A 14921-nucleotide genomic window follows, 5' to 3' on the forward strand; every position below is an offset into this window, starting at 1 on the left:
AAACATGCACACAAGACACACATATACATAAAAGACATGTGCACAGGCACACCCACACACACACGCACGCACACACGCACGCACGCACGCACGCAGTTTTTAGGAGCTGATATAGCCTAATAATATAACCTAGAGATAAAGACTACATCATTATTCAGCAACTAATTTTAAAGCAAGAAGTTCCTTATGAAAATGAGTTTTAGAGAACCATCATCTTTACAACTTGAGCCTTTAAAATGTGGCCATGGTGGCAGAGGAAAAGAGCTGGCCCAAGCAACAAGCCTTGCCAGGGCACTCAAACCTGTCCCTTCTGCTTTCTCATCTGTGAGCCAAAAAAAAAATCCTGTCCACCATTGCTCCAAATCTGTTGCAAACATGCCATCTGCTGTGGAATTTACTCAACAGAGTATTGTAATCAAAGGCAACCTGACTTAAAAGCGCTTGTGCAGTTAAAGTCAGAACCAAGACGACACACGTGGAGAACACAGTAGACACAGTACCTGTAGGAGCAGGGTGAAATTTTCACTCTTGATGATGCTGGAGAAGTTCTCCACAATAAACGCCACACACTCTTCCTGCAGCCGGGACGCCATGGTCAGCGCGGCCTCTGTCCACTTTACTCGAGGTAAGCCCATGATGAGCCGGTCGCTCTCCATCAGAAGGAAGGCAGCATTCCGAGGATTCTAGAATTTTAAAAGCATTTGGAGAAGTTAGGTGGCATTACTATAACTTTGTAGGCAAATCAAATCCTTTTGATTTCTTGGAATGTTTCCCACAAAAACCAAAATTGCAGGAAGCTATCTGTTATCTTTGCTTCACCCACAGAGACTATGAGGAGCGGCTCAGCCGACAGCTCCAGCTGGCAATGGGGGCCATCTTAGAGAATATCCGCCAAGGGTCAATCCCCACCATTTTAGAAATAACAAATCTAGTTTTTAGTCATTTCCTGTGGGATGGGTTTCTTACACAGCAATGCAATGGAAGACGGGGTACTTAGCATGGATGCTGGACATTCTTTAATTACTGAGAACTCAAAGCAATGTCTTCCCCAGTCCTTACACCGTTATCACATTCCTTCTTCACATGCTATCAGAGAACCTATCCTTTTCCTTTAAAGCACTTAATTCAGATAAAATTATTTGAATATGTACTATGTGTTCAACATCTGGTTTTGCTCACCACTGTACTGTAGGGTCTACTACAGAACTGGGTCAGTACAGAAACCCTATGCTTATTAGCTTTTACTATTCTCAGCCCTCAACCGGATACTCAAATCACCTACTCCCATCAAGGAAGTAAGTTCTAAACAAAGGAGAGCAGCCAAGAGAAGACCACACCACAGAGTGAGCATCATGGCCAAGCAGGTCACGGTCACCTTATAAGGCACTGTCCTCCTGATAAATTTCGGTCCTGAAGATCATGGAGAAGTTACACTACACTGCACTCTATTAAGTCCACAAGAAGCACACTTGTCATAAAGATCTGTACTGCCGAGGAGCTGCTGAGCACCCGAGACCTGGCTACGTCAGACTCTTTTCTGGTAGGACCTGTCTCCATGCTGATGGCTGCTGACTCTGAGCGTCTGATGAAGACTGGGAAGTAAGTTCTTAAAGAAAGATGAAAATGAAGTTTGCCACACTAGCTTTCTCTTGCAAGGGATTCCTCTGTAGAAGGTGATGCTGTTTCACCTAAATGCTTCATATTTAACAGCAGATCTTTTAACCTTTCAGTCTCCTGTGTTGGAGGCCGGTTGTTGGTTGCCAGCTGCTCAGCCCCAAAATAATAACACAAAAACTGTATTATTTAAATCACTGGTTGGCCCATTAACTGGCTTCTTATTTGCTAACCCTTACATCTTAGTTTAACCCATCTCCATTAATCTGTGCATCACCATGAGGTTGTGGCCTACCAGCAAAGTTTCAGTGCGTCTCGTTTCTCCCAGCATTCAGTTTAGTTTTTCCCCACCTACCTCTGTTCTACCCTATCACGGGCTCCAGGCAGTTTCTTTATTAACCAACGGTAATCACAGCATACAGAGGGGAATCCCACATCACCTCTCAGACCCTGAGAGGAAGAATTGCATCTCATGGGGATGAGTCCCCTAACTGATTATCTGATAAAAAGTAGTCAGTCCTGAAATCATACATACAAACCACACTAAATGGACTCAGGAGATTGTATTTATATATTTATGCAATTATGCATTTCTCTCTCCCCCTTCACGTATGTGGGAGCTGCGGAGGGAGAACACGGTAGGGGCTGGAGAGAGGGGACAAGGGAGGGGCTGGGGAGAGGGGACAAGGGAGAAGCTGGGGAGAGGGGACAAGGGAGAAGCTGGGGAGAAAGGACATGGGAGAAGCTGGGGAGAGGGGACAAGGGAGAAGCTGGGGAGAAAGGACATGGGAGAAGCTGGGGAGAGGGGACACGGGAGGGGCTGGGGAGAGGGGACACGGGGGGCTGGGGAGAGGGGACACTGGAGGGGGCTGGGGAGAGGGGACATGGGGGGGGCTGGGGAGAGGGGACAAGGGAGGGGCTGGGGAGAGGGGACAAGGGAGGTGCTGGGGAGAGGGGACAAGGGAGGGGCTGGGGAGAGCGGACATGGGAGGGGCTGGGGAGAGGGGACATGGGAAGGGTTGAAGTAGAACAGAGAAGAGAGGTGAGGCAATTATATTTTAATTTAAAATATTTTAACAAACAGTGATGTGAGATGTCCTTCTGTATATGTGCTACTTTTATTGGTTGATGAAAGCTGTTTGGGCCAAGGGCTTAGCAGAGTAAAGCCAGGTGGGAAATCAGAACAGAGATGGAGAGAATAGGCAGGGTCAGGTCATGTACCTGCGAAGAGAGATGCTGCCGGAACCTTTCTGGTAGGTCACAGTCTCATGGAGATTCACAGATGAATAGAAACACGTTAATTTAAGATATAAGAGCTAGGTAGGAATACACCTAAGTTATTGGCCAAGCAGTGTTGTAATTAATCTAGTTTCTGTGTGATTATTCAAGTCTGGGCAGTCAGGAACGAGAGAGCAGTCTGCACCTACAAAACAATCCTCTGTCCCTGTTGGGGAGGCTGACCAATCCCTTGTCTGAGGGGCGTGGCCGCTCCAGGGCAAAAAAATACCTTTAAAAGAATCGGGTTTTGGTAAGCCCCTTCCTTCTGGTTCTCTGCTCTTCGCTGGAACCTTGGCTCTGTAAGTATACCCCACTTGCTCCCTTTATTAAAACTGATTCATTCGAACAAGGCTATTTTTGGTTATTTCCAATCTCTGCCCAACCGCCACACTTCATGTCCCTGTCTTACAGACATTTGTAGAACATTTGACTATGTTACCACTTCAACACTGCTCCCTGTATCTTCACTGCCAGACTCCACCTTAAGAATGACTGTCAGGCTGGGCATGGTGGTGCACACCTTTAATCCCAACACTCATGAGTCAGAGGCAGCCTGTTCTACATAAAGAATTCCAGGACAGCCAGGGCTATTACATGGAAACCCCACAAAGGACCAACAGTCTCTGCTCATCTTAAAGATAAGCAGCAGCAACTCAGTCATTAAAGTGGTTGTAGAAGCTCAGTCACTTTCTCTCACTGTCTCTACCACAGCTTCAGTTATTCCCTTCACTGAGCTGGCAGTGCTGTGCTGTGGTTACAGGTCTGTGCCCTACAGTGCTGTGCTGTGATTACAGTCTGTGCCCTCACCCAGCTTTTTTACATGGGTTCTGGGAATCAAACTCAGGTCTTCACAATTATGTGGCGGATGTTTTACTGACTGAGCCATGTCCCCGGGCCCTGAGTACTTGCAATGGCATCTAGAATGAGAAACGCTTTCTAAGAATGTCTCAGTGTCCTCTGCCCGGTCGGATGCAGGAGAGGAGTCATGTGTGGCAGGCACGGTGGTATAGACCATACTTCTTAAATAACAAGACTTGAAAATAGAAACTACCCCTTGACTCCTGGGCCACAGAGTGGACACTGGGCTAGCAAGCATCAAAACACTGATCCGTCACACATCTCTACGAGAGCTGTGGGGAGAACAAGTATCAAGTACACAGTCAATGGGTAGTATTATGCAAGGAATCTTTTCCTCCCTTTCTGAGAAAGAAGTCTCTACAGTGAATTTAAAATGTTCATCAAATTATGTTCTGAACAGACAGGAGCTCAGACTTTGTTGCCCCATTCACAAAGTACAGGCAGCATGGGTTTGGTATAATTCTTAGGGCCCCAAAATTTTCAGAATGGTAAACATAGGTGCAGATGGAAGTCTCTGTCCCACCTGGTCCTGCAGCTGTTCAACCCCAAGGAACACACAGAGGCTTATATTAATTATACACTGTTTGGCCTATTAGCTCAACCTTATCATTACCTAGCTCTTATAACGTAAATTAACCCATAATTCTGTGTTTAGCCACATGGCGTGGTACCTTTTCTCAGTAAGGCATTCTCATCTTGCTTCTGGCTGGTGCCTTGCTGGTGACTGACTCTACCTTTCCTCTTCCCAGAATTCCCCTAGTCTGGTTACCTGGCCTACACCTCCTGCCTGGCTATTGATCAATCAGCATTTTATTAAACTGATATGAGTGACAAATCTTTACAGGGTACAAGAGCGTCATCCCACAGCACACAGGTATCTGTTTACAGTCATGAGAGCAGGAGTCCCTGCAGAATCAGCAAGTCATCTGATGCTTGTGAAGCAGGTGTTGACTTCTTCATAGCTGTGACACCCTAGATGACATCTTCTTCCACTACAAAGCTGTCTAACTTGCCCTGACAGCTCTGTCCATTTGGTCACCGATCAAGCGTCTTAGCTGGGTCTTCTGGGTAATTTCCTGAGGAGGCTTCGCTTTATGTGCTGTGTGCTTACCATAGCAGCATTTGAAATCTCCTTCTCCAACTTTCCCCCTGCACCCAGCACTTGGCCACCTGGTCCACCAGGCCTGGGTTTGTTTCCAGGATGGTGTCCTGCTGTAGTTCAGGCTGGTCTCCGCGCAACAGGTGCTGGAGCTACAGACGTGTACCATGCACTGAGGCTATCTTGGCTTTCTTCCCCAGGCCAACCATTTCTGGCTTCTGGCTTAGAGTGAGAGACCTGTGACCCTTCATTTCACTTTGAGACGTAGACCCATTGTAAGGCCATGAATAGGCCTACAGAACAAAACAAAATTGTAAGGGGAAAGGAACAGCAGGGGTTGATGGGTTTATTCTTCAATTAAACTCATCGACTACTTATGAAAAACCAAAACCACAACATTACAGGACATTCCATTCAGTCAAACCTCCTGCAGTGCCATTCTGATCTGTGCCAGGCTCGTCTTCTCTGTCCCAAAGGAAGCACTGCTAGGCCCCGTCGGCCACACCCCGAGCTACTCTCACGTCTGAGACTGTCCTGTCCTCGGGCTCAAACCACCTCTCTTAGTCCAGTCATATTTACTTTGGTCTCTGTGGTCTCAGGCACATATTCATTCATTCATCTACTTGACAATATACCAAGTACCTAAAGTATCCTGGGTACTATTTTAAGGCTGGGTCTAAATTATAAATTAAATTGATATAACCCTAAACATTAATATCTCTAGAATTTACCAATTTGTATTCATTTACTGATGTGGGCATAAATAGAAAACATTCTCATCTATGAAATGGAAGGAATAGTACCTTATACCAAATTTCACAAAAATAACAATATACGAACTGTAAGTTCTGATAAAAAAAAACACTCCACTACTAATGGGCACCACTTATAGTTAGTAGTTGCTTCTACTGAACCAAACTATGGCTGGAACAATGCCCTTCATGAATGGGAGTTAATGCAGAAAACGAATACAAGACAGTAAATGACAAGTGACAAAGGCCGTCACTGGCTGAAGCCCGACAGGTAGATGAAACGAGCGGCTCTTCATGAGCTACACTAGACTCTCCTGTGTCACCCGGTCTCACGTTCCATCATGGTCAAATCAGAGGAGAAGGGCTGCTGGGAGGCGCACGAGAGAGAGGAGACAGAGAGAGAGAGAGAGAGAGAGAGAGAGAGAGAGAGAGAGAGAGAGAGAGAGAGAGAGAGAGAGAGAGAGGAGACACTGCCTAAGCAGCCACTCTCTGTGATGGCCAGCCAGATGTGTTCAGATGCAGTCTTCCTTACCCACATGGAGAGGGCAGCTCAGTCTCCCCTGAACAGCCAAGCTCCTTCTACTTCTTTACACATGGATTTACAAGCCAGCTAGAGGAGGGTTGTCTCAACTGCCAGCTCAGTAGAATTCTTGCTGTATGTATTCCTGACAGAAGCATCCTTCTCTCTGTACTAAGGTCTCTAGATCAGCAGAGTCCAAAGTTGCAGAGAAGAGAGGAAAGATTTTGCTAATGACTCACTAGGAGCAATTCTGAGGGGGACATTCCCGCCTCCCCATCTTGACTTCTGGACACATCAATTTTGACTACAAGATAAACAGCGCCTTAGATCCAGAGCTGTGGATACACACTGTATCTCAGAGACAGAGCCTCAACCTGGGAAGGCACTGCCACCCATGTTCCGTCAGAGCAGCAGTGGCAGGATAACAGGGAAGGTGAACTTCACATGCTCGAGTCCACAGCTCTTCACTCTGTGGTGTGGGGAATACAAGGACGGCCGACAAGGAAGTCCACAGGTTCACGGAGAGCACGTCTAGCAGGCACACAGTGAGTTGTAAATCCAGGTCCGGCCGGGGTAAGCATCTACTCCAGTAACAACAAGTGTATCTTTTCCACGGAGGAAGCAGCCTAATGCAACCAACCAGCCTTCCCCCAGGAGAAGTGAATCCCTGGGAAAATTACGCCACTGAGAAAGGTCAGGTGTTATGAGCAGAGTCTCCCTGTACTTCTGGACCAATGAACATCTAGCTCACAGCGGTCCAGCCTGTCTGAGCACTTGAGAGTAGCTTCAGAAGAACAGGGTCTCAGGGCTGGGATCTCCACTTTGGTCCTGAGTTATCTGAACTGTGACTCTCATCTTGCTTCTACAGAAACATTAACATTCCATTTCTGCATTGGAATCATTGAATAAACTTTCGGATGGCTCACATAAAGTGTTTGTTAAGGTGATACTCACTAAGGACTGGATCAGCATGTTGAGACAAGTTTTCTGAATTTCAGGAGGAACATTTGCAAAGCTTCTTTCTGACCAAAACCTTGCAAAATGGTCTATGATCCAGCTGTTAAAATTAAACAATCCAAGTTAGAGCAAGGAAAGAAGTTAAAATCAGTGTTTTTGTTTTCAATCTCTCACACACAAACCAAATATTATGACTGACCCTCACTTAATCTTTCGGGCTCCAAGATGGACTTAACTATGTTCACTCTCAGAAATGGAGACGGCACGAGGTCATCACGCTTACAGATAAACAGTGGAGAAACCAGGAATGTTAATCACACAGGGCTTGTGTCTTCAGAGGAAGAAATAAGCTGGGAGTGGATGTTGTTAATGAGCTGGTGACCCTCACTCTATGTGGAGCCAGACCTCCCCAAACCCCCCAGAATGTCTACCCCGGACTCTCCCTCCTTAGACCTTGATCTCTATCTCCTCGTCAACAGAACCCATATGCCTCAGGTAACATCTAGACCCACACTTCTTCTCAATTGGTACAACTAGTTAAGCACCTGAACTGTGTTGAAAAAAACAAAACAAAACAGACCAAGACTAAAACTGCCCACAAACGTTGGAGAGTAAGAGTATATATTATGTATACATATATAAAGGACACACAATAATAGCGGCACTGCATAAGGTAACTTACTTCATGCAGTCAGCAAAAAGACTTTCCACTCCAACTGAATGAGCAATAATTAGGCATTCTAGAATCGATGCCAATGTTCTGGGAACGGGCTAAAATTGACAGAAAATATCACATTCAGTCTTTTTAATTTACAGAGGCTGAAAGTATTTGGTTCATAAAAATATGATTTATATACTTAAACTAAAGAATAAATGCATACAATTCAAAATTTGATAGAAATTTGAAATTTCACTTTCAGGAGATCATTATGTGAAATTAAACAATTCAGACTCAGAACAATAAGTAATACACGCTTTCTCTCACACGCAGATGTAATTTTAAATTCATATACATTTGTGTGTGTGTATATGTGTGCATGTGTGTGCATACGTATGTTTCTGTAGCACATCGGAATAGAAAGGGGACCACGAGAAAGGATGAAGAGGTCTAAGGAGGGGCAGCAAGAGACAAGGCCCACCACGGATGTGCATGGCGTAAGCACTGACATCAAGGCTCCTTGGTCCTACTGGTCCCTGTTAACATGCACATCAGAGCCCCAGGCCTCTCCGGCCTGCAAACCACACCACCCCCTCCACTGCAACCCTAACCATCCAGGCTGTTCCACTTATGGCTTTCTCCTCGCCGGAGCCACCTTTGTAACTGGAGATGCTTTCCGTGCCTTTCTGCTGCCCTCAACCCTGTCCCACGGTGGCCATGGCGGCTTTGGACTCCCCTTAACGACAGGGCCATGCAGCAGTTTCACATTCCCATATAATACACAGAACGCTGGAGAGCAGATCACTGAAAAGACTAAGCCTAGGTTTAGTAGATCTGGGGCCAACTGTCCATCACACATTCCAGGTGTGCACAACGGGGGTTCTATCAGCAGTCATGAGACTTAAGTCACTGTGGCGCATCAATGAAGGCTGAAGGTAACAACATGCAAAACGTCATTACAAAAATACTAAGGTCTACAAAAGCAGCCATGTTTAGGAATCATCTCATACTCAACCACAGCAGCAGTCTACGGGAGGGTATTCCATAGATTGCATGCCGAATAAACAGACTTCAATAAAAGAAAACATTCCCCTTTGTTTCAGACACTTAAGTGCTAACCTTTTTGTGGCTCTTAGTGTGAGGACTGGATTCTTGCACCATTTTGTGCGTGTGCCGCCCTCAAACCCATTACAGTGTCAGCAAATGATTCGTCAAATTAAAAAAATACTAAGTGGATTACTGAAATACAATACAAGAAGCTGCACTTAACTCATACTCGTGAACATATTAAGAGGCAACTGTGTGCAAAGATTACTTAGAGAAGGGACTTTTACAATGTAGTTCAGCTCAGAATGGAAACAAACACAAAGCGGTTTTCCCCAGCTATTACTTTAAACCGTATCTGCCAAATCTGCTGCTTTAATGTCACTGTAATATCTGCCTCCAGCCTTTCCCTCTCTTACTGGGGAAATGAAGAATGTAGAGTAGAGAATGGTTCAGTCTTCCGTTCTTCCATTCTCTGGGTCTAATTCCTATAGAGGGGGCCTGGCATAGCTATGACCACCTTCTGAGATTAAACAGAACCTAAGATGAGAGGGGAGGGTCCTTGGCTTTAGTTCAGGGAGATAGGAAAAGTCCTGCCCAACATAAAAACCAATTTAAATGTTATTAAAATAACCACATTAGAAGTCAGACAATGGGTAATATTACACCAAGTACCTAATGAGCAAAAATAAATAAATCTTTTAAGAGTTGTTTTTGTTCATTATTAAATAAATACATGCTCAATGAATTATAGAAAATGTACAAATTAAGAAAAAGCATAAATACATGGATTAACTTACATTTATAAAGTCTATTAAAGAAATGACGCCTAAAGCACAAAATGGGTTTGAAATACACAGCACAGGATCTCCCTTTAGACAGTCAACTTGTGAGAACCAAAACATGTTCAAATCCCCTCAGAAATCAACCCAGGGAAACGCTCAGACGTGGCAGAGGGAAGGGAGAGAACCAATAAAGCCTCTGTGTGGCCCTGTGAAAGAGACAGAAACAACTTTCCTTCTCTTTGTGCCGAGAGTCCTGTACACGCTATCTCTGAATTACACAGGATCCCTTATGTACTGTTAAGAGATCCGCACATCAACCTGACTTTACTTAAAACGATTATAGTTATTTCTGATTTTCACAAGCACAGCTCATGTTATTTCACAATAAGAGTGTGCATTAGTTAGACGGTGGCATTTTTAAGCACAATTGTGTTCAGAATCCCAAGTCGAGTACATGATGACTGGGTGATGTGTTAGACTTAACATTACCTTCTGAAAGAAGTTACAGTAGTCTCTTCTCAAGACATAGATGGCTACTTCTCTTAATCCTTCCAGGCCATACATGTCAGCCACGTTCAGTATCTGACTGAAGTAAACAGATGTTAGCCGATAATTCTCAAATGTAAAATCAAAGTATAATACAAAATAATTTCTTGATAATATAGAAAGTCCAGAAAAAAAAATCTAAATTATAACTCCAACAATTGCTTTATGTACATGGGTCAAAACTGTTGGCACCGACACAGGGTTTGCTTTGGCAAGAAAGGAGGAAGAATTTGGAGATGTCTCAAATTCCCCTCATACCTCAGTGACACATGGAATGAAGTGCTCTAAAGGCTATGCATTTTTAGACGTCTTCTTTTGTGTATCTGATTGTTTTGCTTGCATATCTGTATACCACAGGCGTGCCTGATGCCTTGGCCTTCTGGACCCAGGCTGCAGATGGCTGTGAGCCTCTGCAAGATCAGCAAGTACTCTTAACACAGAAACATCGTTTCAGCCGCACATTTAGTGTAGTTTCAGATATTCCTCCAAACACAATCAAAATAGGCAATAAAAGTAAAGCTTCTATTTCATTGACTTTCTGCAAAATAGTTCAACAAAACAGAACCTATATAGCTTTTATGTTAAAAAGTAATACATACCCAACATTAGTTTTGTCCGGAAAGTCCAAAGTCCCCCCATATATGAAATACATCATAACATTCATTTCTCCCTGGGTTATGCTGCAAGAAGAAACAATGCTCAAATCCACAAACAGTTAAGGTTTAATTAGTATCAATGATACATTCTAAGCCGGGCGGTGGTGGCGCACGCCTTTAATCCCAGCACTCGGGAGGCAGAGGCAGGCGGATCTCTGTGAGTTCGAGACCAGCCTGGTCTACAAGAGCTAGTTCCAGGACAGGCTCCAAAGCCACAGAGAAACCCTGTCTCGAAAAACCAAAAAAAAAAATTAAAAAAAAAAATGATACATTCTATTTTCCCATAAACATGAAGTTCTAACCTTTATTCTTCTAACAACCTCACATATTATAATATTAATTTAAAGGCAGCAGCTAGGCTAAGCATGGTAGTGTATACCTTTAAACCCAGTAGTTGGGAGGAAAAGGCGGAGAGATCTCTGAGTTCAAGACAACTTTTATGGTAAGTTTTTAACCAGCCAGGGCTACACAGTGAAACAAAGGCCAGAGAGTTGGCTCTGGTTAAGAGTACTGTTGCCTGGGTCAGTTCCCAGTATTTACATGTAGGCTCACAGCCATCCTTAACTCCAAGTCTAGGGGATCCAACACCCTCTCCTGATCTCCACAGACACCAGAACACACATGGTATACACATATACATATACCCATACACACATATACATGCACAAGTATACACAATATTTATATATACAAATAAGTACATATGCAAAACATTAATATACATAAAAATAAATCTAAAAAAACTTAAACCAATGAAAACATTCCTAGCAGCTATAGATTTTTACACAAGTTTAAATTGTTATATGTTTTGAGGTTTTTATCTTAGTCTTTGAGGATTTCACATGGTAGATTTTAATTTTTATCATGTTCTGTTGCATTCCCCCAACTCCTCCCAAATCCTCCCCAATTTCATGTTCTTTTTCCTCTTAAAACAACAACAAAAACGTAAGAGAAAAACCACTGAAAACCATGATTTATATTGGCAAGTTCTCCTGGAGTATGGCTGATATGCCCAGGGCCACTCCATTGAAGAGAACGAACCCCCTTCTCCCAGCAGCTGCCATTCGTGAACAGCTTCTTGGGTGGGGCAGGACTCTGTCCACTGCCTCTTCTCCCGGGGTTCTCTCTGGCCAGAGCCTGTGTGTGCCTTGTGCATGTCGTCATAGTCTGTGAGTCTGGATGAGCACCTGCTCTTTTGTCTAGAAATGCTGTTTCCTTAAAATCACAAATCACTCTGGCCCTTAAAATCTTTCTGCCCCTCTCCTGCAGAGATGAGGGGTGTGATAAGGACGCCCGTTCAGGGCTGAGTATCCCTAAGTCTCTCACTCTCTGCATGTTGTCCAGTGGTGGGTCTCTGTAAATCACCATCTTTGTAGAGCAGGGAGGGCTCTAACCACTGCACCATCTCTCCAGCCCCCTAAGCTGCTTTCAATGCTGATGATGTCACAACAGATATACCTTCTCATCCCACTCACCCACGGATGTAAGCCTTCCAGGGTACCATCAGAGTACCCCATATCAGAATACCCACTATGAAGTGACTGTGTCCTCCCCAAATTCAAATGCTGACATCCCAACCTTCAGCATGTGGCAATGAGGCCACCAAGGAAATAGACAAGCTGAAGTTATGCCAGAGATGGAGCCGAGGTAGGACAGGGTCAGCGTTTTCAGAGACACACACAGCAAAAGCCACGTGAGATGCAGAAAGTGGTAGTCCACACCTAAGGAAAGTGTGGAGGACGCCAGCTTTGTTGACACCCTGAACTGTGAGGACATGGGCCTGTTGTTTCAGGCACTCGATTCTGGCATCCGTTACAGGGCCTGAGCAGAGTCACACACAATCTCTATTTACTGCTGTTTCAGAAAGTCAGCTGTTGAGTTCCACTGAACACACAGGGAGCGTGAGTGCTTTGCGTGACCTTGGTAACCGAGTCCAGTCATGTGACCTCATGAATATACTTACCCTTGAAGAGTAACACACTCTTGGGAGCTTTCAGCCCAGCAGCCACTCAGCATGGCAGCAAAATAACTGGACCTGGCACTTAAAATGGCCCTAGAGAAAGAGGAGGAAACCAAGTGAGCATGCACACACTATCCAAGTGGAGCTCCTACCAAAGTCCTCATTTCAGCTGTGTGAACACAGCCTTGTTTGTCCTGTTTGTATTCACTGATATGATTCCTGAACACAAATTATAAACATCTAAATATCTAAACATTATGTTTGTTTAAAACATTAACTCAAAGGCCAGGCTTAACAGCACACACCTGTAATCCTGCACTTGGAAAGCTGAGGCAGGAGGATCAAAATCAACTTGGGCTACCTCATGAGACCCTGTCTCAAAATATAGACCCAATAAACATATTAAGTTGAGTAAAACACCAGTCACAGTGCCCTTATTATCACTTAAACACGTTGTCTTAAAAGCTCTTTATATTTACAAGACTAAGAAAATAAGCCATTTACAAATGGAGAAATAAAGACCAAAGCTGGATTTCCTAACTTTCGGGAACACCGGTAAGAAAAAGATAGGGGATGAAGATATGGCTCAGAGGCTGAGAGCTCCAGCTGCTCTTGTAGAGGACCCAAGCTGGGTTCCCAAACTTACAGACGGCTGACAGCCGTCCACAGCTCCAGTTCCAGGGCATCAGACATCTTCCCACATGCACATGCAGGCCAAACACTCATACACATAAAATAAAAATAAATTTTACAAAACGGGAAAGATGTGAAAATCACTGTCCGTATTTTTTTTTTTAAAAGACTTTCCAGCAGAGGTTCTGAGCTCTGGCTTAGAATCATCACAGTTGTGTTCAGTACAGGCTGTATTCTAGTCTGAGGAAGTGACAGAAGAGAGAGTTCCTTTTGAATTTTCATGATGTTTTCTCAAAAAATATTAATAAATTATTTAATTTTACATGTCCACAGATTTTTATCTATATTGGGTTTTACTACAGGTCTGAGAATGTGCACTGACTAAGATGTACCGGACAGGATTACACTCTGTTGGGGGATGGGCTGGAGTGGAGAAGAGGGGAAAGGGAAGGCATTCTGCCAATGGCTGACTCGCACATATGGTTGCACATACACCTATGTACATGTACTAGAAAATCAGCATGAGTTAAAGGCATCTCTAAGACCACAGCTGTTAGACACATTATAAGAGAAAAAACAGACAAGGAGATGGACACTCAGCATTTGGAACTTCCCACCAGGGAGACCGCCCAAGTGAGCAGTAGTTAGAAGGAGGAGAGGCAGGGCAGCATCCTGGCAGTCTTCACTGATAGGCACTATGACAACTTGGCAAATTAAAAAGGAGTTTTGGTAGACAACCCCGGATTCGAGTTTGAATCCTCAAGGTCAGACTCTAAGACTCTAGGACAAAGAGATCAGGAAATAAGCATGGCCTTGTAATGCCAGCTTTGAATCAGCCCATCCTTGACTATGACAACATGATCAAGTCTACCTGCCATCCCAAAGCAAGAGAAGAACGGTCTATGCTAAACTAACATCACACAAGAGTCACATGCCTGTGCTGGCTTGTTTCATGCCAGTGTAATACAAGCCAGACTCACTGGACAACAAAGAACCTCAACTGAGACAACGTCTCTCTAAGACTGGGCTGCAGGCCGGCCTGTAGGGCATTTTCTTAATGAGGGATTGATGGTGGAGGGCCCAGCCTAAAGACTGGTGCCATGCCTGGGCGGGCAGAGCTGGCTGAACAAGCCACGGGAAGTGCTGTGGGAGCTCCTTCCGCTCCTTCAGCCAAAGCCCTTGAGATACCAGCCCACTGGGGCGTGGTCTCTTTCTCTTTAAAAAGCAGCAGCAGTCCTCCACTCTCTCTCTTGCTCCAGCAACTAGACTCCTTTTCTGGCTGTCGTGTAGGACGGTGTTCTGTAAGTTTTTCCCCTCAAATAAATAACCCTTTGAATCCAAACTGGTGTGGGATTGTTTCACGCATTAGGGAAGCAACCCAGTAATTAGTACCCATCCATGGCCTCTACATCAGCTCCTGCCACTAGGTTCCTGCCTTGCTTGAGTTCCTGTCATAACTTCCTTCAGTGATGAACAATGATTTGGAAACATAAGCCAAGTAGGCCCTTTCCTCCCCAAGTTGCGTTGGTCATGGCATTTCATGACAGCAACAGAAACCATA

At 44.5% G+C, this 14921-nt stretch overlaps 1 protein-coding gene across 4 annotated transcripts in view; it reads right to left on the reverse strand.

Moving 5' to 3' along the window:
• Btbd8 (BTB domain containing 8) overlaps positions 1-14921 on the reverse strand; it is a 58170-nt gene that overhangs the window by 15410 nt on the left and 27839 nt on the right. For 3 of the 4 annotated variants that reach the window (XM_038323255.1, XM_038323274.1, XM_038323264.1), the window contains 6 exons: positions 12731-12820; positions 10711-10791; positions 10055-10151; positions 7761-7849; positions 7076-7178; positions 501-683 (listed from right to left, as the gene is read on the reverse strand). In XM_038323255.1, the coding sequence (XP_038179183.1) occupies positions 501-683; positions 7076-7178; positions 7761-7849; positions 10055-10151; positions 10711-10791; positions 12731-12820 (643 nt within the window). Of the gene's footprint in view, positions 1-500; positions 684-7075; positions 7179-7760; positions 7850-10054; positions 10152-10710; positions 10792-12730; positions 12821-14921 lie in introns of those variants that run through there. The other variant, XM_038323282.1, reaches the window with a different exon arrangement.

The sequence above is a fragment of the Arvicola amphibius genome, chromosome 1 (genome assembly GCF_903992535.2).
Source record: "Arvicola amphibius chromosome 1, mArvAmp1.2, whole genome shotgun sequence".
Lineage (NCBI taxonomy): Eukaryota > Metazoa > Chordata > Mammalia > Rodentia > Cricetidae > Arvicola > Arvicola amphibius.